Source organism: Sus scrofa, chromosome 6 (genome assembly GCF_000003025.6).
Source record: "Sus scrofa isolate TJ Tabasco breed Duroc chromosome 6, Sscrofa11.1, whole genome shotgun sequence".
Classification (NCBI taxonomy): domain Eukaryota; kingdom Metazoa; phylum Chordata; class Mammalia; order Artiodactyla; family Suidae; genus Sus; species Sus scrofa.
In genome coordinates, this window is record NC_010448.4 from 152,553,011 (window position 1) to 152,579,346 (window position 26,336).

Here is a 26,336-nt window from a genome sequence, read left to right on the forward strand (position 1 = left end):
TGGCCTCAGGAATGATGGGATCTCTAGCAAATAAAAAGACTCCTAGCCGGGCCTTCTCTGAGACCCAAGCATATGCTCCAGGAAACCAGGCACCTGTCCTCTGACAAGCCTGTTGGGTGGGTACGGGGGGGGGGAAGGGGAGGACCAGATGTAGCCCTGCCATGTTAGGCTAACAAGGGTGTCCCAGTGGGTGAGGCACTGATGAGGAGGGGCTCTGGAGGAGTGGGGTGGGGAAGGGAGTAGGTAAGCGCAGGGCGGGAAGGTACTGCAAGAAGGTACGCCACAGAGTGAGAGGCCAGAAAGGGCAGGGCGGGTCTAGGAGAGGGGCAGGGCCTGGGAAGGGAGGAGAGGGGAGACCCTGCTGAGAGCGCACTGGGAGATACCAACGGGAACCTTTGTCCTCTCGCACCGGAAAAGCAAGCAGGTGTCGCAGCTCGGGGTGGGCCTGGGGCGGGGAGGAAGAGGCACCAGAGGCAACCGGGGAGAGGGGAGGGTGCTGGAAGGTGGGCGGAGCTAGGAACTCAGAGGCGGAGGGCGGGCGGTATCACCTTTGCCTCAGAACACGGAAGAGCGGGACACTCGCAACCATGACCCAGGCCTTGGGCTCCCTGGCAGAGGCTCTCTGGACCGCTCTCCATCCCAGCACTCTCCTGCTGGGCGCCGTCACCTTTCTCTTCTTTGCCGATTTCCTCAAAAAGCGGCGCCCAAAGAACTACCCGCCTGGGCCTCTGCGCCTGCCTTTCGTGGGCAACCTCTTCCATCTGGACTTTGAGAAGGCACACCTGTCACTTCAACGGGTAGGAGCGGACGAAGGTGCCTGGCCGAGTCCTGACCCTGACCTGCAGGGTACTGAGGGCAGAAGGAGGGGGGCTCTGACACTAAAGCGGGAACGCAGGTACACTAGGCTTTGAGCCCATTTCTCCTCACCATCAACTGACATGATTCCACCTGCCCTTTCTAGGAGTGAAATATTGTTACTGCTTAAGTGTGTCAGGCACCTACATTCTTTACGTCATTTAATCGTGTGTCTTGTTTCCTGCTATTGGAACATCCTATTTATAATATGATCCATAGGTCTTTGTAATGTAATATTATCCTTGGGAGGGAAAAAAATCCTATACTTTCCCTCTTGGAGTTTCCATTTCCCAAGTGTAAAATGATGACACTGTTTCCTAAATTCTTGCCTTTTCAGCTGAATTCTCCCATCACTACAAGGACTGAGCCCCTGAGCCCGTGACCTTCAGCCTCCTTGCCCTGCAGTCCACTTTCACTAAAGTAATCATTTAAAAGTGTCATTCCAGAGTTCCTGTCTTGGCTTAGTGGAAACAAATCTGACTAGTATCCATGAGGAGTCAGGTTCGATCCCTGGCCTCACTCAGTGGGTTAAGGATCCCGCATTGCGGTGAGCTGTGGTTTAAGTCACAGATGCGGTTGGGATCCAGGGTTTCTGTGGCTGTGGTGTAGGCTGGCAGCTACAGCTCAGTTAGACCCCTAGCCTGGAAACCTCCATATGCCTGCAGGTGTGGCACTAAAAAAAAAAAAAGACAGAAAGTGTCATTCCTCTACTTAGACTTTTCAGTGCTTCCTGCTGCTTCCCAGAATTCAGACTCCTTAAGGAGCCACTTGGAACCCTTCTTGTAGCCTCTTTCCACTTCTTTATAATCATCTCACATCAGGGCTCCCTAACTGGCCTTGCTGAGTTCCTTAAAATTCCCTTCTGCATTCAACATTTCTTCAATGATCTCAGCTGCTTCCCTGCCTCTCAGCATAGGTATCTTGCTGATAAACAAGGTACCTACCTGTAGTAGGTGATTGGGAAAATTAAATGAGACAGTGAATAGTCATTGTTAATATAGTAGGTTCCCAGCAAATAAGAGTTCCCTTTACTCTAGAAACGCCTGGAGTACTTTAAACGCAAGTCTAGTATTAACTCAAGTATAGATGTAGAAAGTTTTATCACTTTCTGGGAGAAATACTCAAATTGGTACCACTAAGTGACAGGATTAATCTATATAATTTTTAGCTTTCAGAAATTAAATTATGGTAGGTCTTGGTGTTGAATTCTTTGAATTTACTGGGTTCACTCTCAACTTCTTAGATCTATGGTTTTTCTGTTACCAAATTTGACAATTTTTCACCCATTATTTCTTCAAATATTTTTCCAAGTTCACTTTTTTTTTTCCTTCTAGGACTGTTGGGCATTGTGGCCCAAGTGTTAGATCTTTTATTATTATAACATAGGTCCCTGAGACCCAGTTCTTGCCCTTTTTTCAGTCTATTTTCTCTGGGTTGTTCAGATTGGATACTTTCCATTGATGTTTTCAGTTTTACTGATTGTTCTGTCATTATCAGTCTATCATTGACTTGATACATTGAAGTTTTTTTTGTTTAGGTTATTGTAGTTTTAAGTTCCAAAATTTCTCTTTTTTCTTATATATATTTTCTGTTACTTTAAGACTGTCTAAATTTTAATTTTTTTGAGAGTGTAATTGTTTATTGAAACTTTGAAACATATTTATAAGAGCTGCCTTATAATCTTTATCCTATTATTTCAACATTTCTATCATCTTTGTATTTGTTTCAACTTATTCCAGTTCGTGTTTTCTGGCTCTTGGAAATATGGGTAATTTTGGATTATATTTGGACATTTGGGGTATTTAGTTATATGATTCTGAATTTGTGTAAATCTTCATTTTAGTAGATGGTCAATCTTTTTGTGTTCAGAATGCTCATTTGTGTGGATTGTGGTTCACATGTCAATTTAGGTTACAATGCTTCTGCAATGCTATTCTGGTCTAACCCACTTAAGTGTTGTCCACCCCGACGGGACTCAACCCATATTCTCATCAATGCAGGCTGGGGACAAAAGACTGGAGCCCCTGTGAGTGGCATAGTGTTTTTCATATTACAGGGGAGGAAGGAAGTCAGAGACCTACTCATAACTGCTCCATGGGGAAGAGAACCCCCTTATTTCTGCAGAGTGGTAGAAATAAGAATTTTGCCCCCAAATACTCCAAGGAATCTTGTACTGCCATTCAGGTGACAGTCACAACTTAGCTCACAGACACAGCAGGGGAAGGACATCAATTTGCTGCAGAGGTCAGGTGAAGATGGGTTTCCACCCATATTCTCCATTGCAGTACCCTCCCTCCCCTGCCCCCTCATAAGGGTGGGTGAGGGTCACATGTTTTTCATGTTATTTGCCTCCAGAACAGGATGGTAGAAAGGTTGAAAGGTTCTGTCCAGGTGGGCCACTCTTTTTCTCACGCTTTGGCTAGAAAAAGCAGGATTGTATTGGATGAAGATCTTTTTAATCTGTGCCAATTAGTATCATGATGAGTGGGAGGAATAAAATGGGACACTTTCCCTCACTGTTGTCTGGAATCAAATATTTGATATTGACCCTTGTTTTACCACTGAGGAGGATATGATTAGAGAGGATAACTCATTTGCCTAATGTCATGAAATTGGCCAGGGATGAAACTGGGATTAGGGTCTTATCCCTGGCTCAAAGATTTTTTCATCAGAACTGTTAAATTGTATTTTATATAGGCTTGCATTTTTAATATTTTTGATTTTAAAACAAAATGGAGTGAAATGGTGTGAATGAATGGTGTGAATATAATCAAATTTATATTCTAGCAATTTAGAGACATTAAGTACCAACTATCTTCTAGATCTTGTATCTGGATTTATATGTTCATTTTCATTTAATCTTGGCAATAGACATGCAAGTTAGGCATCATCTGAGATTTCTTTCATTTTACCACTGAATACTGTCAAGTGATTTGCTAAGTTATTCAAAATTAATAATGGCCAAACAAGAACTAGAACTCAGGACTGTTTGACTCCTAGACGCAGTCTCTACATATGCTGCCTGACTTTTCTTGACATAATTAGAGGATAAATGATTTTTTCAGGGTTCATTTATTCAGCAGACATTTATGAAGTGCTTATCATGTGGCAGGCACAGTACAAGACAGTGTGTGATGAAATGTGCAGTATAGCCTTTGGTAACCAAATGAGATGACATTAGGTGGGATCACTGTGGATGGGAAACCCTGGGGATAGCCTCTGTAGAATGTTCAAATTGATTCAGCTGAACATGAAAGTCATATTAGGCAAGAGGCACTGAGTAAAGGGGACAGGAGATTTTTAAATGGAGGCAAGTGAGGAGTTCCCATTGTGGTGCAGCAGAAATGAATCCAACTAGGAACCATGAGGTTGTGGGTTCAATCCCTGGCCTTGCTCAGTGGGTTAAGGATCTGGCATTGCTTGAGCTGTGGTGTAGGTTACAGACATGGTTCAGATTCTGTGTTGCCATGCCTGTGGTATAGGCCGGCAACTATGGCTCCGATTAGACCCCTAGCCTAGGAACTTCCATATGCTGCAGGTGCAGCCCTAAAAAGCAAAATAAGTAAATAAAATAAATGGGGGGTAGGAGTGGAATGAGCTAAAACACAGGAGAGGGCAGTGAAGAATTTGGCCTATTTATGTGGCATGAGGGTCACCTTTCTTATTTTTCCTCCCATTTTTAAAATTTTCTCCACCATAGCTACATGGCTTATTATAGGAGCATTTATGTAAATAAGAGAAAATCTAATTGGATTAAGGTGGGGAAATGTAGATAAAGTGAATGACTATATTAGTGAGGGTATACATTAAACCCTTGTAACAAAAAGACCCCCAAATTCAATGGTGTAAAAAAGATTGAAATTTATTTCTGTCCCACAAATGAGTTTAGATGTTGGCAGGATGTCCAAGATAGGAAGGCTGCTTTGTACCATAAGGTCATCCAAAAACCGCAGTGCTTCTATCTTGCTGCTCTGGTCCTGCAGTATCATCATGTGTGAGTTACCGTCCATGCAAAGAGGCAAGTAGGAGATGGTGAGAAGCAACTTTCATACAAGGACAGGACCCAGAGGATGCATATGTCACCACTTTTGACGTCCCATGGGTACACCTGAAGAAGTTGGGAAATGTGGTTTCCAACTGGGAAGTCACGTGGCCAGCTAATGCTTACGGAGCTCCATCACTCAGAAGAGAGAATATCTTCATGCCTTCATTTAAGCATAAGACAGAGAGACTTAGAGAAAGCCCAGCTCTATGCCCACTAGCTACACTAAATCTCTGTGCCTCTTTTTCTGAAAACTGGGAATTCTTTATAGGGTTATGATAAGAATCAAATGGGTCCATCAATATCAGTTTACTGCCAGGGTGCCTAGCACATGGTTGATGCTTATTTTACATCTACCACTCTCACCCTTTCTTCAAAAGTTTATAGTAACAAACTCAAGGGAAGCCAGTGGTTGGTTGCACACCAAGCATCGCTTGTCTGGCCTGACAGCTGCATGGGCTCCATCAGTCTACTCTCTGCCCACTTTCCCTCCCTCCCTTTGTCCATACCTTACCAGAGTCCTTTTGCTAAAATACACCCGGAAATATATCAATAACAATAAATAATTCTATTATTAACTTTGGTGTTATGGATACTTATCACAACCTAAAGTTGGGAACTAGTAATATCCCTGAGATTTCTTTTTATAGATTTGGGAACCCATTTTATAGATTTGGGAACCAAGACACATGAAGTTAAGTATCTTGACCAAAAATCACATAGAAAGTAATTGGCAGAAGCTGGACACAAATACTTTTGTATGACTTCAGAATCCAAGTTATTAAGCACTCACTTAACATTACCTCTTCTATTCAAATTTCTAATTGCAAACAAAACAAGATTCAAAATATTGCACTTGAAATTAAAGCATCCTTGGTCTATCTTACCTTGTCAGTCTTATCTTCCATAACCCTACTCAACTGAGAGGTATTCTTTCCAGGAACATATCCAGAACCCCTTTCTGCTTCCTGAATTTCTCCCATCAAATAATTTATAGTACAGAGTGGTAATGATAAGAATTGTTTACCAGCTAGACACAGCCCTGCAGACTAGAGGTGGAGACAGGGTCTTAGATTCATCTCTTGGATTAAACAGGTCAGGAAAGATTTTGATTAATGATCATTAATTGGCATCCAAGTGATCCTTGTACATACTGCACACAACACACACACACAAAAACACACTCTTCTATTCTCTTTCTCTCTTTCTCTTCCTCTCTCTACCCCTTCACTCTCATTCTCACTTTCACTCTCACTCCCACTAAACCTAAGGTACTATCACCATCTCAGGTTCATGGATTTGTCCTTAAATCTTACATAATGCCTGCCAAATTTCCCCCAACATTCAGTAGCTTTGTCACCTTGGTTAAGTTATTTCTGTTCTGACTCATTTGCCTTATAATAGTGGAGGCAAGTCATTACTACCATAAAGAGATTGTGGGGTTAAATGAGATATAATATGAAAGGTGCTTAGCATAGCACCCAGTGCATGTGGTTGTCTATGAGCACGTGAGCCTCTCTTACACATCATCCTGTCCTCCATGTCACCATGAGCAAGTGCATCTATATCTCCTTGCACTCAGGGCCCATTCATTCCTCAGAGTCTTGAGTGGCTGTCGTCCAGGTACCAGGAAACAAAATGCCTTTCACATTGCTGCTCTCAATTTCTTCCTCACAGAGCTGTTTGAGGGAGGAAAATTTTCTGAATTTATAGCTGGGGAGCTGAGGCTGAAAACAAGTGAAACAACTGTTCTGAGAGCTCAGAGCTTCAACTATAGAGTTAAGATGTGCACACGGCTCTGGAGCTTGTGTGCTCATCTCCATGCCTGGACCAGCCCAATGGTGACTTTCTGTCACCTAGAACGTGTTGAGGAAGGGGACATTCTCTCCTGGTCAAACAGATGTGATTTAAACAAGTCCATGCTCCCTCCACCAGACATTCACTCAACACATCCCAGCCTTCCCTGGTGAGTCACAAATGCTGAATTCTCTGCCTCACTTGACTCCAAGATGCTTGAGGTTAGAGACCTTGTTGATTGTGTTATAGTGATAGCTTTACACCTGGTTCTTAGGACACATGGGAGATGCTCCCTCAATTTGAGGAGGTTGAGCATATGAATGAATGTTTATGAGGAATATCCAAGTCCTGTAGTAGATTCAATCCAAATCTAGTTGAGAGGAGGAGATATGGAAACAGGTAGAAACACTCCCATCAGACCAAACTGCATACACACACATACAACCAGACTCCCCTCAGTTCAAACTTCACCCACACACACACAAGCTACACACACCCTCCATTCTTAGACACACAGACATGTGCATATTCATCTGTGACAATTTTAACTGTTTTTCAGTTTGTGAAGAAATATGGAAACATCTTTAGCCTGGATTTATGTGCCTTATCTGCAGTTGTTGTAACTGGATTGCCTTTAATCAAAGAAGTTCTTGTCCATCAGAACCAAAAGTTTGCAAACCGCCCCATACTCCCTATCCAAGATCGTGTCTTTAAGAACAAAGGTGAGTTTCTGGACTAATGTAACGTGTGTTTGATAGCCTGTGGTCGGTAAAAGCTGCCAGTGAGACTGTAATCCTTCAAACTCCCTGGGACCAGGCCCTTCATAAAACTATTGGCCCTAAAGGAAACCGAGTGCCTATATTTCCCTGTTGAAGGGACTCCCTCAGGGACCTGGCAGGGTCAGCACTGGTGTCAGGGATTTGTCACTTGTATGACCTCACTCTGGATATTTGATAAATAAGTAGCACATCACTGATATGTTTTTTAAGCAGAGGAATAGGCCATGCATTCTCCTCTTTCTGCTTCCCTTTCAAATCTCATCCCCTAGGAAAATGGATGTGTATCTGCTTCCTCCTGCTGATTATGTGACCCTTCGCCTCTGGTTCCTTAATCCATCTCTCTTGTTAAGGCTGTGCCCCACTAGGTGTCTCAAACCTTCCATCTATGTTAGAAGAGTTTGGCATAAATACTTAAAATGATCATTAAATAAACTCACACATTTAAAAATCTAGTGAAAAGGTCAAGTCTATTCCTCCACCAAAGCGCCATATTTTCCAGCTGCTTCTCAATTACTCTTTGAAATGTTTTATCCATTAGCCCTTCATCCATTCACTTTATTTATTATCTGCCATGTAAAGCCTGGTGCTAGACACCAGTGATATCACCATAAGGTAAAATGATAAAATCCTTGTTTTTTGGTAACTTACATTCTATTCAGGAAATCAGGATCAATTACTCTAATAATTTAAGGCATTAATATGATGAAGATAAGAACAGGGTACACTTGTTAGTGGCATCTAATCTAGTCTTGAGACTCAGGATAAGCTAGTGGAAGTAGGTGACAATTTAATAAAGTGAGGAAGCAAACAGACAGAGGGAATAGAATATGAAAATGTCTGAGGTGGGAGAAGGGCAGTGAACTGAGGAATTGAAAAGTGGCCAGTATGGAAAACACAGGGATTAAACGGAGTAATTAAAAAGAGATGAAGTAGCCGAGCTTGGCCAGGAATAGTTCATGCAAGTTTTTGTTAAGGATGTTGTTTTTTTCCTAATAGCAATGGAAGCTCTTTAATGGTCTAAGTGTAGAAAGGAATCATCATACTTACATTGTATATTTCAAAGACTTATCTAGGCTGCAATGTCAAGAATGGAATAAAGAGAACAAGAGACCATTGAAGCACTTTAGGTTAGAGAAGCTGGTGGCTTGGACAAGGGAAGTGGCAGAAAATGACAGTGCAGTGGGTTAGACCAGGATAGTGACTATGAAAATACATGGATTTAAGATATTCAGGAAGTAAATCCACTAAGCCATGGTGACCTATGTAGAGGGAGAATGAGATTTTGAGGTGGACACCCAAATGGGAAGAAGAAACATTTGGAGGAGGACAAGGTGTTGGCTGGGGATGAGTGGGAAGTTGTATGGAGGAAACCCTGAATTCAGTCACGGATATGCTGAGTTTGAAATGCCTTCAAGTTAATAGAGTCAGTAGATACTTGTATATATGTCTGGAGCTGAGAGACTGAAATAGAGGTTCAGCATTAATAGATGTTATTTCAAATTTTAGGAGTTAATAATGAGATTTTCCCAGAAATGGAGAATAGGATAGGAAGAGAAGAGGTTTCAGATCTAGGCTTTTTTTTTTTTTTTTTAATGGTCACATCTGCAGCATATGGAAGTTCTCAGGCCAGGGATTGAATACTAGTGACAGCTGTAGCAATGATGGATCCTTTAACCCACCGTGTTGGGCTAAGGATCGAACCTGTGCCTCTGCACGGATCTGAGCCACTGCACTTAGGTTCTTAACCCATTGTGCCACACCAGGAACTCCAAGGTCTAATCTTGAAGAACTTGTTCATTTCAGAATTTGATAGAAGATGAGTTAACAAAAAAAAAAATTATCTGCAGTCAAAGAATCAGGAGGAAAATCTAGAGACTCTGGTTCCTGAGCACCATGGAAGAGAGGGTTTGAGAAAGGAAGCATCTATGCTGTTGAGATAGCAAGATGAGGTTGAAAGGACCCTGGATCAAACAGCAGGGACGGCCCTTTCTTTGAGATGGTGGAGACCAAGTCCAGATATTAGAAGGAGTTGAAAAGTGTTCAGAAAGTGACGACTTGGAGTTCCCATCATGGTGCAGCAGAAACAAATCCGACTAGGAACCATGAGGTTATGGGTTTGATCCCTGGCCTTGCTCAGTGGGTTGAGGATCCGGCGTTGCCATGAGCTGTGGCATAGGTCGCAGACCTGGCTCGGATCTGGTGTTGTTGTGGCTCTGGCGTAGGCCAGCTGCTACAGCTCCGATTAGACCCCTAGCCTGGAAACCTCCATATGCTGCAGGTGTGGCCCTAAAAAGACAGAAAAAACAAAAAAAAGAAAAGAGAGAGAGAGAAAGTGAAGACTTGAAAGGAATGTGGCCTCACCTATGTTATGCAACAAATGATGCTCTATTGAACACACTAAGATGGGTTTTTTTCCTCCCTTGGCTGTTTTGTTCTGACTTCTTGTTTCCTTGGTTTTTGTGGGTTTTTTTTTTTTTTTTTTTTTTTAAGTCATTCATGTATCTTTTAAGTTCCAGCTGGGGGTTGAAGCCTTGACTCCTTGTGTATATGGACTTGGTCTAATTCCTGGGTGCATTCTTACTATGTAGCATAAGAAATACTTAAATATACTTATGTGGCAAGTAATCAAAGCTTGGGTTTTTGATTCAGGCAGAAATGAATTTCAATATCAGGTCAGCTACTTACTAACTCTGTGACTTTGCAGGATTTACTTTTATCCCATGTGCCTCAGTTTTCTCATGAACAAAATTGCGGGAGGGAGGAATTGACAGTAATGACAGGGCCTAGCTCAGATAGTTTCTGTGAGTACTGCCGAGGTCCAGCCCCAGCAGCCAGGGAGTGCCGAAGGAGAGGATGGGCTACAAACGGCGCGGAAAGAATTGGAGCCAACTCCTCAGCTGCATGCTGCAGATGACCCAATTTATTAAATGAAAATCATCAGTTTTTATACCCTATCACAATCAGGTTTCGTGTAAGATTTGACATTAACATTTGATTTAAAGCCCTTTTGTTCCCTCCACCCGAGATACAAAAAGAAGGTTAGTTAAAACATGTTCCTTTCAACTTCAGATTTTCCTTCAAGATTACAAACTTAAAGTTTCACACTGTATTTTTCTTAAAAGGTCAACAACAGTAGCTGTTCTATTTTATATTAAGAACAAAGCTTTAATAAGTAATCAACTATGATACCTAACATTCTTTAACTAAAGGTGTATGTAGTTAACAAAACGCATGAAAGCCTTGGGCTCATGACATTCTTGAGACTACGATTTATTTGGCGCCAGCAAGCTAAGCATTTAACCTATTGTGCTGATTTACGTAAGTTCCAAACCACCAATTTCAATAGAAAGGAGTATTATACCCAAAAATTATCAAGTGCCCCCACAAGGGATAAAAGTTACAGGTGACACTGTTATTTGATAAAAAATATATCTATTATAAAATATAGCAATTTATAGGCCAAACAACATTTTCCCAGCCCCAAACTTCTTTTTAAGTAAAGGGACTGAAATCATAAGTTTCCCCTGTATACTCTCACAAAATAGGTGCCATAAATTGTTACTCCAAAACAAAGGCTTTTTCCATTACATTGTTTAAATAACTTCATTCTGTTTTGGTTCAAGTGTTTTACGTACCCAGGGCAAATCTTTAGCAGTAAGAAAGCTGTGAATAGAGATAGAAAAGGAAGGATAAACACAGAAAAATAGATTAACATATTTTTTAGGGGATATCATTTTTATTTTCCCGGAGCCGATGTCTTTCAAGGGATTGCTCTGCAATCCTTCTTCTTTCTTCAGCTTGTCTGTAGCTCTGCTAACCAGACAAGCCTCACGCATCCGCAACCCTTCTTCTTTCTTCAGCTTGTCTGTAGCTCTGCTAACCAGACAAGCCTCATGCAGGTGCCGACTGTGGCTTTGCTTTCTTTACTGGAGCAGCCTTATGGCTCCCGACAGAGTACTAACTTAAATAATGCATTAAAAATACCAAAGTGCCTGGCATTGCAAACAATCAGTAAATTATCACCATTATACCCACTGCTTTGGGACTATTTCTCTGAACAGCTTGCAAGTACATTGATGCTCTTCTCCTTCCTCCCATCTGATACTGTATTACACGGCATTTGTTGACTTCATTTTCATAATGTTGGTTTTCTTTTCCCAGGAGTGGTCACGTCCAGTGGCCAGGTATGGAAGGAGCAAAGAAGGTTCACCCTGACAACACTAAGGAACTTTGGTTTAGGAAAAAAGAGCTTAGAGGAACGCATTCAGGAAGAGGCTCAATACCTCACCCAAGCAATAGGAGAGGAGAATGGTGAGTGTGTCATGGGACAGGTGCTGGGGACTTGGGCTCCTTCAAGTTCCTACATGCCTGTCCTACATCCAGCACTGTGTAGGGCACAGAGGGGATAAGAGTGCACAGTTAACCATGACCTGCCCCCATGGAGCTTGAGAATTAAGTACAAGAAAATGAGTATTGTGTGCATTACTGATTTTAAATGCTGGCCGTCACTTTGACTTCCCAGGCATTGACTAAGGACTTGCTGTATGTCAGGATGTAGGGGCCACAATGTGTAGGATTGTGGGGCCACAATCTCAGAGGTGGTTCTGTAGTCAGTATGTCATGTGTTATGTGGAGGGGTCTCTCAGCAGAAATAGAAACTATCTGAAGAGTCCATCTCCTCCTTTGCCTCCAGGACAGCCTTTCAACCCTCAATTCAAAATCAGCAACGCAGTTTCCAATATCATTTGCTCCATCACATTTGGGAAGCGCTTTGACTACCAGGATGATCAGTTCCAGGAGCTGCTGAGGCTGCTGCGTGAAGTCACGCATCTGCAGACGTTGTTGTGGTGCCAGGTGAGGTAATTCTCTGTTAAATATTTACTGTAGACTAAGAACATTTCTAACATCAATAATGATCTTCATTCTCACCTCTGATCATGGCAGTCCCCAGTTCAGCAATTCCGTTTTATCCCCTCCTATTAAGATAGAACCTAAGAAGCCATGGGAATTTCAGTGAGTTCCCAGCTCTTCCCAGGGAAAGAAACTCACTTGAGGGTAAAATGGGGCAGTGAGGCAGGGGTAAGAAGCATTTCTTAGAGACCCAAAATAGACCCGGCACTTTGATGGGCAACTGCACATACCTTATCTCAGGTAATGATTACAACAATCCTTTAAAGATGAAATGAAGCTTTTTTTTTTTTAATCTCTTTTCTAGGGCCACTCCTGTGGCACATGGAGGTTCCCAGGCTAGGAGTCTAATTGGAGCTGTAGCCGCCAGCCTACACCAGAGCCACAGCAACTCAGGATCCAAGCCACGTCTGCAACCCACATCACAGCTCACGGCAACACTGAATCCTCAACCCACTGAGCAAGGCCAGGGATCGAACCCACAACCTCATGGTTCCTGGTCGGATTTGTTAACCACTGAGCCATGACGGGAACTCCAAAATGAAGCATCTTGATGTGTGTAAACAATCTCGGGAATGTATAAGCAAACCCACATGGTGGTCACTGGCTCTGTGTTAAGTTCTGCATAGATCTCAGGTCTTTTGGTCATGAAATAACCCCGGAGCCAGCAAGTTAAACAGACAACATCATCATCTTCACCATCATCATTAAAACCAAAATCTTAATAGCTAAAAAGCAACAGAGCTGAGAGTCAAATGCATGTCTGCTTCACTTTAATTCGGGACAATTTTGCATTATGTTATCCTATTTGTTTTATTCTAGATATCATGATGGAAAATATATTCAAAAACTGCTGTATTTCATTAAAAACGTTTTCCCACATAGAGAATACATCATATTGGGATGACAAACAAATACATATATATGCTTAACATAAATAGGTAGGTACATAGATAGTTAATAGATACGCATATTTTATACACACACATATATATACACATTACATATACTAGTGATAATTGCCATGAAGGGAAATAAAAGATGAGCAAATGGAAAGAGAGTGACAGGAATACTAGAAATTATAGGTTCATCAGGTAAGACAGGTCTAAACAGGTGACATCTGAGCAGCACCTCAACCAAGGAAGGGGCTGGAGTTACACAGATTACAGAGGAAGATCATTTCACTGGAAAGAATAGTGGAAGCAAAGGCCTAACCAAGAACATCTTTTATGTGACCATGGAGGCCTATGGGGCTGGGCTGGAAAGAGTAAGAGAGGATGAGATGACCCAGGAGTGATGGAAGAGGAGGCCACTGGAGTGGGAGGGGCCGGCTCACGTAGAGCTCCAGGATAGGAATGGTGTGGAATTTGTCTAAATCCATGGAAAATCATTGGAGGATTGAGAGCCAGAAAGGGAAATGATCTGATTAAACTCTTAAATGATCCCTCTGGTAGCTCCGTGGAAAATAGACTGGGAAGGGGGTCAGGGATAGATTCAGGAAAACTGTGGGAGGCTTTACAGCATCCAGGTGGGAAATGTCTGTGGATGGTACAAGGGATGACGAAGCAGGTGCAGGGGTGAGAAGAGGTCTGAGACTGGTTGTATTTTGGACAGAGTGTGGAACTTCTTTGCCAGGGGGTTAAGAATAGGCATGAGAGAAAGAAGAATCAAGGGCGACTCCAAGGCTTAAATGTAAGCAAAGGAAAGAAATGGAAAGAGAAGATCATCATTGTCTTCAATAGTGGAAAACTGTCGCCACCTCGCCTCCACGATCATTTTGTTTTTCTTAATCAGCTCTTCAATGTCTTTCCACGGATAATGAAATTCCTTCCTGGACCCCACCAAACCCTCTTCAGTGATTGGGAGAAACTGGAAATGTTTATTGCCCGTGTGATTGAAAACCACAGGAGAGACTGGAATCCTGCTGAAGCAAGAGACTTCATTGATGCTTACCTCCAGGAAATAGAAAAGGTGAGGAAGCCAGAGTTGTTTCCTGAGTTTAATTCTTACATAGGAAGTGAAGGTATTCTACTTTCTTACTGCTACTGTAACAAATTACTACAAATTTGGGGGCTTGAAACCACACAAATTCATCCTCTTGTGATTCTGGAAGTCAGAAGTCTGAAAGTGGTTTCACTAGGCTAAAGCCAAGTGAAAAGTCAGGGCTGCTTCTCCTGGAGGCTCTAGTGGACAACCCATTTGATTGACATTTCAGCTTCTAGAGGCTGCCTGCACTCCTTGACTGATGGTTCCTTCCTCCTTCTTCAAAGGCATTGATGTAGCATCCTCTCTGCCACCATCCTAATATATTCTCTTTTTGACCTTAATGCCTCTCTCTTATAAAGACTCTTGTGATTGTATCATTGGGCCCATGGGGATTATCCAGAGCAATCTTCCCACATCAAGATGCTTAACTTAATTATATCTACTAAGTGTCTTCAGTCAGGTAAGATATCATGAACTGATTCTAGAGATTAGGATGTGTACATCTTTTGGGTATCATTCAGCCTATCACAGGGGAGTAAAAATCAGGTGTAGGAATAACATTAACTCCAAATTCATGAGACAATTCGAAATAAAGATAGAGCTTTAATATTTAATAAAGATAGAGCCTGGCAAAGCCCAAGTTCTTCCTTTTCATAGTTTATGCCTCTTCCCATGTCTGAAAGAGGTTTACACAAAAGGAAATCCAAGTAATATGTCATTATTACTTGGACCGGTGCCCAGTTCCCTACCCCTTCCCCCAGCTCCCTGGTGAAGAACAGGAGTAAAACTGAATCAGATGCTGGATTTTACATTCAGGTGGGAGAGACTTTGCCTTCCTTTCTCATCCCCATATCATCCACTTTCCTGCATGATAGGAAAGAAGCAGGAATAAAGCCAAATTGGATGTATAGCCTTTACCATAGTAAGCCCTCTGGTTCACACCAATTACTGCATCAGAGTCATCATGTTTGACCTTCGGATTATTCATTTCTTTTCCTGGAGTAGACAGAAAAGTGGATTTCTTTCCATCTGCTCTCCTTATTAGCATAACATTAGTAGGAGCATTGACTTCTTCTCTGAGGAGGAGACATCACTAACTGTAAGGCATGCAAATGAGGGACCACACACAGAGGAATGTGGATGCATTGAAGCTTCTAGAGGAAGGTGCTGGAGATGTTGGAGTGCCATGAGGAATGGCTGTTGGGATCAGAGAAGCTTAACCTAGAAAGGAAATGATTAACAGGGATATAGGAATATGTGTGAATTTCTGTACTTTAGAGAAATTCCATTTATTCTTTCCAGTATCAGTAAAACATTTGTTGAGGATTGGCTACATGACCTTTCTATCTCACATAATCATAATCCTATCTTAAGGGGTCTGTATTAGTATTTTTATTTTATGAAACAGGAAACTGAAACACAGGGAAGTTTAGTAATTTGCTCAGGTCACACAGATAGTGAATGGGGTGGGTAATATTGGAACCCAGGCTGTATTTCCAGTGTTCTAATAGCGTCTCCCAGATTATGGGTGTGAAAAAAAATTGTCTTGATTTCCATCCGCCAAAGGTAACAGAAGCTCCCAGCTCTTGGGGCAGAAGGATGCTAATGATATGGCAGTAATGAGCCTCTGCCTCTGAGATGGCCAAGGGCAAGTCATTTCTCCTGGGGTCTCTCCTTCCACATTCTCTCTAGGATGACCCCCCCCCATGTGTGTTCTAACACCAGGAACATCAGAATAAACCAATAATCATTGTGATTTCTAGAATAAGGGCAATGCTACTTCAAGTTTCCATGAAGAAAACCTCATATGTAGCACCCTGGACCTTTTGTTTGCTGGAACTGACACAACTTTGATAACGCTACGCTGGGGTCTGCTCTACATGGCCCTGCACCCCGAAATCCAAGGTGAGCACATTGATAGGTGGGCTTGGCCCAGGTCAGGATAGGGCCTCCTGGAACACACTGACCTAGAGGTGGGGCCAGAGGCTAGCCTGGTAGGATGGGGAGACAGGTAGGAGAGTCACGGGGCCAAGTGGACTTGACATCAGGCACCTTCTTCAGCTTTTCTGTCAGGATTATGATGGGTCCACATAACACACACATAGCAGATCCCTACCCTCGGGAAAGTAAAGTCCATGAGGGCAAGAGTGAAGTCCACTGACATTGTCATGAGCTCCAGGAAAGAGCTCCATTCCACTCGCATATGAAATCTGGGCACACCCTCCCCTCCTTTTAATTCATGTCTTCCATCGCCCTGTGGACAGTGTTCAAAGGCCCTCGTCTGGTATATCACATCCTCTGATGTGCCTCTTTCTGCCTGTCCTTCCTCAACTCTGCCCACACTGCATGGTGGCCTCACTAAAGCACATGTCCTTTTCTTTGCACTGTCCTTGTTTGTGCCTCTCGGCCATCACATCTCTTCTGTAGAAGGATAAAATGCATATCATTAATTTCTCTACACAGTAAACCACTTAGCTGTGCTTGAAGAATCTACTCAAAAGAGTTCCCGTTATGGCTCAGCAGGTTAAGAACCCAACATAGTGTCTGTGAGGAGGCAGCTTTGATCCCTGGCCTCACTCAGTTGGTTAGGAATCCAGTGTTGCTGCAAGCTACAGTGTAGGCCACAGATGTGGCTTGGATCTGGTGTGGCTGTGGCTGTGGCGTAGGCCTCAGCTGCAGCTCCCATTTAACCCCTAGCCCAGGAACGTCCATATGCTACAGGTACAAAATGTAAAAAGAAAAAAATAAAATCTGCTCAAACTTTCTCTTCTAGGAAATTACTATCATTTCCTTCCTCTAGACATAACCTAATGCACCTCCCTTACTTTACTCATCAGGTATTGTTTAAATATCTTCCCCACAAGTTGTAGTACTTTCCAGGACAGTGACTGTTAACAATCGTTATTCTTTCTTCCTGCCCCAGAACAGTTTAAGCATATGAAGGATAAAATCCATTGGGGTGTAGTTTTCAAACTCTGAGTAACAGTTTATTATTATGACATAAAATCTATTTAGTAGATCAAGACCAACTTTTTTTCCTAAATTAAAAAAAAATAGATTAGAAAAGATCAAATTGATTCCTGTGTACTAAGGATAAGTTTTTTCCATGAAATTTTATTTCTTCTTGTATATGTGCATAAATGTATGTTTTACAGTATATATATTCATGTTTACATGTCTTGAGTCATGATTTAAAATGTGTTTGTCACTGTGAGTCACTGTTTGTTTGTTTGTGTGTTTGAAGCTGAAAAGTCACCAAGTTGGGATATAAATTTGGCTTCTCTGTTAGACATTCCAAATATAACAATGGCTTAAAATGGCATAAGAGGCGGAAACAATGGATGAATGTGTCTATCAATGGATGTCAATCAATGGATGAACAGATAAACAAAATGAGGAATGCCTTGGAATATTATTCAGTGTTAAAAAAGAAACCTTCTGACACATGCTACCACATGGTTAAACCTTGAAAACATTATGCTAAACTAAATAATCCAGTCAAAAAAAGACATATAATGAACAATCTATTCATATGATGTATCTGGAGGGGTTGAATTCAAGAAACAAAAAGTAAAATGGTGGTTGTCAGAGACTGGGGGTAGGAATTCATGGGATATTATGGTTCAGTGGATGCAGAATTTCCATTGTTCAAGGTAAAAATATTCTGGAGATTGGTTGCACAAAAGTGAATATACTTAACATCATTAAAGTATACATGTAAAAATAGTTAAGATGTTAAATTGTATTTTATGTGCATTTTAACAAAATTGTAAATAAATTTTAATGGTCAATAAGAAAAAATGGAAGTTTATTTCTCTGTCAAGTGAAAAAAAAAATCTAGTCTGGAATATGCAGAACCCTTTGGGGTCCAAGCTCCTTCCAGCATATTGCTCTGTGTATCTAGAATAACGCCCTTGTAGGCACTCTCAGAGATGGCTCACCACTGAGGATGACTTCCTACCAATAAGAAGGGAAGAAGGAGAAGGAGGCACACAGCCTCCTTTTAAGGGCATGTTCCTGGCATTAAATGCCCTTCTACTTACAACCTATGGACAGGACTCAGTCACAAGGGAATCTGGGAAATGTAGTCTTTAGCTGAGCAACCAGAAATCCAGCTAGAATCTATATTAAGTTGGAAAAAGAAAAAAGGAAAGAGATAAACTGGGCACGATTTAGCAGTTTTTTGTTTTGTTTTGTTTCTCATTTGTTGGGTACCCCCTTAAGTCAGTATATGTAAATCTCAAAACATCCTAAAGAAAAGTAGATTTATCCTCACTAATAAAAAGAGGAAACTGAGGCTCAGAGAGTTTGAGTAATTTGTAGCAAGACTGTTGAGAAGCAAGAATTTGCAACCAGATTTGTCTGAAACTCTCTACTTATATACATCCCAGAGAAACAAGAGTCTATAGAGCCTACTATAAATTTAGCCATCATGATCCTGGTTTTTCCATTTCTTAGCTTAACTAGGCTCAAAGAAAGTTATGGACTAATGGAATAATAGAACCTCCTTTGCTTTTCCAGAAAAAGTCCAAGCTGAGATTGACAGGGTGCTCGGCCAGTCACAGCAGCCGAGCACAGCAGCTCGAGAGTCCATGCCCTACACCAATGCTGTCATCCACGAGGTGCAGAGAATGGGCAACATCATCCCCCTGAACGTGCCCAGGGAGGTGGTAGAGGATACCACCCTGGCTGGATACCACCTGCCCAAGGTAATTAGGGACCTACTGATAGCCTCAATTCTCTCTTAGTACTTAGCGGTACAAAGTATCAGAGCAGGAAGGAAAGGGACCAATGCTGATGAAGCAGTGATTATGTACCATGGACCATACAGGCTCTTTCAAAATGTCTTTATCAGTCCTCAGAATAATTCTGTTTTTCTCATTTTATAAATTTGAAGCCAAGGCTCAGAGAATGATTAATCTTGCATAAGATCTCTCAGCTACAAAGTAACAAGTATTGGGTTCCAGAAGTAGACCTGTTCTGCTTCCTAGACTCCTCTTTTTTGTACTACACCATGTTCCCTCCACAGGAGTTGCTTTACTTTGACTTTAAAAATAGTTTCCCTACAATACTTCTCATTGTGTTCCTGTTAAATTCCCTGTCTTCACAAAGGAAATCCTACTCTCACTCCGCTCACCACTCTTAAGATCTAGGCAGGCAGCTCTCCTGTGCCCCCTAGTGTCCTCTCTGCGCACTGCACATTTACCCTTCCTGTGCTTTTTTACCACCTTGGTGAACCTCTGTGGATCCATTCCAGTTTGTCTAAGTCCTTCTGGGTGTATCGTACTGGGGATGATCTCAAGGCAGATTCAGAACAGCTTCCTCTTTGGATACCTCTTGGTCATTGTCCCTGCAAATCCAGGACAAGCACCTATTCCTGTGGCTATCATACTCATTATGTTCTAGCTGGCTGACATCATGTCATTGAAGGCTGAGGTCTAAATTATTTCAGAGGTGTTCTTTGCATTTTGATAATGATTCATTTAGCTTCAGGGAATTATCCAAGCTCAAGACTGGTTGTGCCACTTTTTTTTTTAATATTTTCTAGAATAATCATACTTGAGACTGAGTTATCTCACCTCATTGACTATATGCTTTAGAGGCCATAGCTTTGATGTCAAACCATGGTTCTAGTTTCTTCATCTGTGTGACTCTGGATACCTTATGTAGCCTCCTGAACTTTCTTTATTTGTAAAAATGCATTTAAACTTATATCACAGGTGGACGTAAAATGAGATCAAGCATGTAAATACTTTACCCTAGTACTTAGTAGAGAAAGTGCTTAAAATAGCAGTTATTATTCATTATTAATTCAATAGATATTCATTAAATACCTGAAATATTCATGTATGGGGAAACAACTCTGAGTAAAATAATTATGCAAGTTTATAAGTACAAACCATGATAACTGCCTGGGGGAAAAATGTTACTGGCTTCTCTAAAGTTGCAGGCCACCTGGAATGGGGAGTGGGAGTAAGAGTGGGCAGAAAAATCTTCCAAAATGGAGTTATATTTGAAATGATGATTGAAGGATGATAAAGATTTAACTTGGTAACAAAGTAGGGATGAAGTATATTCCAAGCAAGGTGAACAGCCTGTAAATGAGTGGGAATACATGGCATGTTTGAACAACTTAAGGAAGGTCCCTATAGTCAGAGTGAAGGCAGAAGGAGGGGTTCAGACAGGGCTCAGGTGATGCACCTTTTGTCTAAGAGAGATGGGATTTACTGAAGGGTATCTATCAAGTTCAGGGTATGGTGAATGGATGCCTGTGACACGATTAAATCTTGTTTAAAGCTCACTCTGCTTTCAGCATGTGTAGCACAATGGAAGAGGAAAGAGAGGATACAGGACATAGTTAGGCAGCCATGATGGGAGTAGAGACAATCAAGGGGACGCCTAGACCTAAATGGAAGTGACAGAATCAAGAGAAGTTTAAAGTGAAATAAACAAGCCTTGATGAAGGGTTGGATGAAGGCATAGTGAGGGAAAAGGAAGCAGTAAGAAGGACTCCTGGGTTCCTGGCTATGTTGCTGGGAGGATCTTGGCTCCTTTTCTTGGGCAAGGGAATCTATTATTGAACCTTCTCTGGACTGCGGAGGGAAGAGAATGGAGGAAACAAGACATAGGAGGCATTTTTTACCTTGGAAGACCTGCCATTTTTGTCACTTCTCTGAGCAGCAGGGTTGATTGTGATACAGAAATGACTGGCCACTGTCACATTATTTTCTCATTGACGCACACACATTCACTCCATGCCCTGCACTGATAGGTCCCTGTAGAGATCCACCTACAGTCAAGAGTAGTCACACCTCCCTGGTAACATACTCTGCAGACAGTTCCAGTCCATCATTGTAGACTGTGCATGGTATAGGGGAGGGTCCAAGGGGTTGGGTTCTGAAGATGGTAGGTTGAGGGGATTGAGGGAGTTCAGGGTACTATAGCCTTGGTGGGAGACCTAGCAATGGTTCCCCCTTTACACAGGTGTGTTGTGCTGGTCAGACCTTGCCTGAGTCTTTGCTGTCTTTTCCAGGGGACCATGATCATGACTAATCTGACTGCACTGCACAGGGACCCCACAGAGTGGGCCACCCCAGACACATTCAATCCAGAGCATTTTCTGGAGAATGGAAAGTTTAAGAAAAGAGAAGCCTTTCTGCCTTTCTCAATAGGTGAGTGGCAATAAATAGGAATGTGGGAACCTAGAGTCCCTCTCTCAGCCCTTCCCCACTCTTCTCCCTGTGGGGCTTTGCTTCAGCAGGAAGGTCTCAGGTTAGCCCTACCTAGCCTGGCACCCTCTTGCTGTTGCTTGCCCCCAGGATTCCCTGTGCAGGGCATCACCAGGACTGATGCCCTTACTTCCTAAGTCCTTGCTTCATTCTGATGGAGAGTCAGCTTCACCTTATTCTGGCCCCCTGAACACTGAGGACAGAAGCTCAGACAATAAGTTTGGACATTTTCCAGCTATATAGAGTTTTTACATGTCTCAAGTTCTTAAAGGGCCAGCTAGTCACACAGAACTGGAGCCAATTTCTAAGAAGGAGGTGGGGGAGGGGCAAGGAAAGGGGCTGCTTTCTTCTCATTATGGGCATCAGGACTGACTCTAAGTGCCACAGACTTAACTCAGTGGGTTTCAACTCTACAAGTGCTCTTTGAATATGTCCTTTTGCTTTTTAAATTCTAATGACCCTTTAAAAATCTAGTTAATATATTTTATTGGTGTACAACTTCAAAGATATGAAAGAAGATGCCATGAAAACTCTCCTTTATGTTTCCAAGCCAGCCAGGTCTGAACAAGTGTTTTAACTCATTGTAAAATGAGTGAGGAAAACTCTTAGTACATTCCAGGTATTGAGTTAGGTATATTGCAGAGATAGTTCCAAGTAATTTCCCAATTCCTCATTTCTATAAATAATTCCTGAGTACCTGTTATGTGTTAAACATTCTCCCCTGACTATATGACATTGAATTCAGTAGAAGAAAAACATATCTCATGAGCATGTGTTGGAGTGTAACCTTACAAAGTTCAAATTCCTATCACCACAATGGAGATAAGGAAACTGAGGCGTAGCAGGTCAACTATGGCATCTAAAGTCATAAAGCTGAGGTGGCAGAACTAGATCTCAATGTCAACCAGGTTTATCAACAACTAAAGCCTGTGCTCTTCCAAGCAGTGTCTCCAGAAAGGTAATTAACCTCTACACTGAGTTGACACTCTGAACTTCATGATAGTTTTCTTATGATCAATTTAATAGATTGATTTTCTGAGATAGTACCATTTTTCTGATCATACCACTAGTACAAAAAGGTGGGGCCTGGAACTGGAACCCATGTAGATGTGACCAGGAGTCCAGGCCTTCCTGCTGTAAGACTCTCTCCAAAGTGTGGCTGGACCGATTCTGATTAGATCATCTTTGTCTTTTTTTCTTCTGGTTTTGTGTCAACTTTGCTCTCATTAGACAAGTCACTTTCTGACATGAAAGCAGATATGAGATATAAGAATACCTTCCAAACTTCCTATCTACAAGAGGTTCAGATTTCATATTGTAGTACAGAGTTTCAACTGTGTATTCCAAGCATTGTGATTATTCTTGCCTCTCTGTTTTTTTGTTTGTTTTGTTTGGTTTGGATTTTCATTTGCTAATGATAGTGGGAATACACCATTATAATAACAAATTTCATTTGCAAGCAAATTATCTCATTTAAGCCTTAAAACAACCCAGTTAACAATTAGACAGGAAATGGACAACTGTTTGCTTTCTTAAGTTAAAGAAACTAGGAATACTAGTTGTTTCTTACCCAAGATCGTATACCTAAGAATTTGGTAGCCTAGGGACTTAGACTCAAGTTTTTCTAGTTTTCATCTAGTGCTCTTTCTTGCACAATTAGAACTCATTTCCCACATAAAGGCCCTTGGATTTTATGATTCACCTAATTCATATCATATGTATCAGATATTATATTGCTAAATAACAAAGTTTGAAATCTCTGTGTTTTAAGAGTAAGAATGTTTTACTATGTACAAGTCTACAGTTGACCTAGGTCTCAACTGATCTAAGCTGGGCTCTACTGCCTGAATAGGAGGTCAGGTAGCTGAAAACTGATTCAGGATGACCTCAGCTGGGACAACGGGGCTCTTTGCCAAGTTACTGCCCATCCTCCAGCAAGCTAGCCCAGCTGGTGTACAGGTTGAAGATAAGACCCCCAAAAGGGAGAATAGAAGGGAACTGAAGGGCCATGCTGGGAACTGACAACAATTTTTCCCACTGCATTCTTAGCCCAGGCAGGTCATAAGGTCTGCCCCAAGTCCAGGGGAAAGGAGAATACTAAAATTTTTATAAAGGCTATGAAATCACATTGCAAATGATGTAATACAGAGAGGGGTGGTAGGGAATTGGAGCCATTGTTGCAATCAGGTGGTCTCATTCTCTGTCTTTCTGCCTGAATAGAAAGAAATCCAGAGAGGCAAGAAGTGTGGGGATTCCCTCAGCTGTGAAGAATGAGGACTCACTAAACAGTGTAGGAACTAAAAACTCAAAAAATGCACTGACTTAAAGTGTCAACACCACTGTCAAGGTGTTTTTTTTCACCACACTCGCATCTTGGGCACAGAGTGGCTTTGCCTTGATCCAGCACATTGTAAAGACAGCTTCCTTGAAGAGAGGGGGTGTGGTACTCTCCTTCCCTTCGCTTGGAAAAGACGATCAGGTGTGTAATTAGGACATGGGCACAATGAGGGCAGATTCAACAAAATTATAATAGATGTCTATTTTCTTTCCTCATTTAAGTTTTTCCCACTTGATCCAACAAAGCAGCAGATAGTTTCCTGAAAGGCAAAAAGCTGATTCCTCATTAAAAAAAAAAAAAAAAAAATCACCAAATCATCAGAGATGAGGTCAGAAATAAATTTTCCTGAAAACCCTAGGTCAATGCTCCCATTTTACTAATGAGTTAATTGACCTGGTTAGTTAGTGATGCCCCATTAAGTGGAAGCAACAAGAAGAAAGTTCAAGTTTTCTATAATCCAGGATGAAGATTTGAAACTATGTCCTCATTTCCATGATTTTAAAAGCAAAGTCATAGCTGCTGTCTTACTGATAACCACATAACACAGGAGACAGATTATTTCACATATTTGACAAGTCAGAATTGTTTAGTTCTGTGAGAATAAAGGGTTCACTTGTGACCCAGGTATGGTTACTGATGGGACCAGTACTTTGACCCTAGTCCCATATTCTATGAGTCCAATTTTGTCACAAAACCTGTATCCTTCTCAGAGAATCTTAGGTGTTTAAGTACAGCTGCTTTGGTTCCATTTTAACAGATTTCCTCATTGTACTATTTGTGATGGGTAGAGGTAAGGATGGGGAAGCAGAGGTGGTTAGGCATGTGCTGGTGGGAAACAGGAACAAAATTATACAATATTGGCATAATTCTGAAGTGCATTCCCATTCATTAAACACTTTTGCTGATATTCTCTAATTTTATCTCCTCAACAACTCATTACAGGATGAGGACGAAACTGAGGCATGCAGGTATTAATGATTTTCCAAGAATACTTCATTACAGGGGAAATGCAAAGTAGCCAAAGCAGCGCACAGTGTTAACCACAGAGATAATCCCAGTGACTGCGGGAGAATCCTTACAAGGACAGTGAGGAAATGTGTTAACACATTAGCAAGGGTTTGGTCGGGATTGTGGGAATAAAGACTTCTTTCATTGTGTTTATACTTTTCAGAATTCTTTTTCCTTCCTGCAGTGAATATACATCACTAGGGAGAAAGGAAGTTATTCAGACCCACAGAAGAGAGATGGAGGTAGAGACCAGTGTGGGGTGTTGTAGCCCAAGTGGGGCAAGGAGGGCATTCAGGAAGGGGAGGGGGCAGCGGAGACCTGGAGTGGGGGTCAGAGCACAGCCTGATAAGAAGGGGCCTGCCCTGCAGGAGGGGCCATGGCAAGGAGAGTCCCATTCATTAAGGAGGAAAACCTGACACAAGAAAAAGATGCCTTGTACTTGAGGAACCTTGTTCTGACATTGGCTTGCTTATACTTTGCGGCAGTTTTAAGAATTGAAAACCTTATCACAGAGTTTTGGGTTTTGTCTGCACTTGTGTTTTTTGTTTGCTAATGGGTTTTGGAAAGTCTTTAGGCTGAATGCCACTCTCCAGTCAACCCAGGCCCCTCCCTTCCTCCATCTACACCCTGAACCTTCACACCTGTGCCTCACCTGCCCGCCCCTGAAGGCTCTGGAGTGTGTGATTGTGGATTGATGCTTTCTGGGCTTGGATGAACCCAGGTGGTTGGGATCTAACAAGCCGAGTCCATAAAGCCCCAGGCCCAGCAGGCCTGTCCTTGGCTCGGGCTTTGGCAGACATGGTAGAAGATCTCAGTCCTTGCTGGGCACAGACACCACCAGGAAGGTAACTCCTCTTACGCTTTTGTCTTGCAGGGAAGCGGGCGTGCCTTGGAGAGCAGCTGGCCAGGACTGAGCTGTTCGTTTTCTTTACTTCCCTTTTACAAAAATTTACCTTCAGGCCTCCAGACAATGAGAAGCTGAGCCTCAAGTTCAGTGTGGTCCCAATGGTCTCCCCAGTCACCTACCGCATCTGTGCTATTTCTAGGGCATGAGGTTGTGGGGGTGGAACGAGAGGGGAAGGAAAGCAGGAAGAATGGGCACCTCCCCCAAGGCAGGGGCTCCTGCTCAGAAGTGAGGGGACAGCATGAAGTGCCTCTGAGCACAGGTCCTAGGAACTGCACTCGGAGGAACCTGGATTCAAACCCCAGCTTTGCCATCTCCAGTGTGGCCCTGGGCAAATCAGTTATGATGTATGTGAGTCATTTGCCTTTTCATCCGGGAGATTTGAAGAGGATCATGATTGCTTCTGCAAAAGAAGAATTGCTGTAAAAATCAGAGGAAATAATGGACTGGTTTGGAAACCATAAAGCTCATCATAAAGTCATAGCTGTGA

General features: G+C 42.1%; 1 protein-coding gene across 1 annotated transcript; it reads left to right on the top strand.

Moving 5' to 3' along the window:
• On the top strand, positions 501–26,336 carry LOC100621407 (cytochrome P450 2J2-like). Its single transcript, XM_021096566.1, has 9 exons — positions 501–797; positions 7,254–7,416; positions 11,635–11,784; positions 12,167–12,327; positions 14,176–14,352; positions 16,131–16,272; positions 18,889–19,076; positions 21,401–21,539; positions 25,817–26,336. Exons 1-9 carry the CDS (start codon positions 588–590, stop codon positions 25,993–25,995), a joined length of 1,509 nt encoding a protein of 502 aa, XP_020952225.1. The 5' UTR covers positions 501–587; the 3' UTR covers positions 25,996–26,336.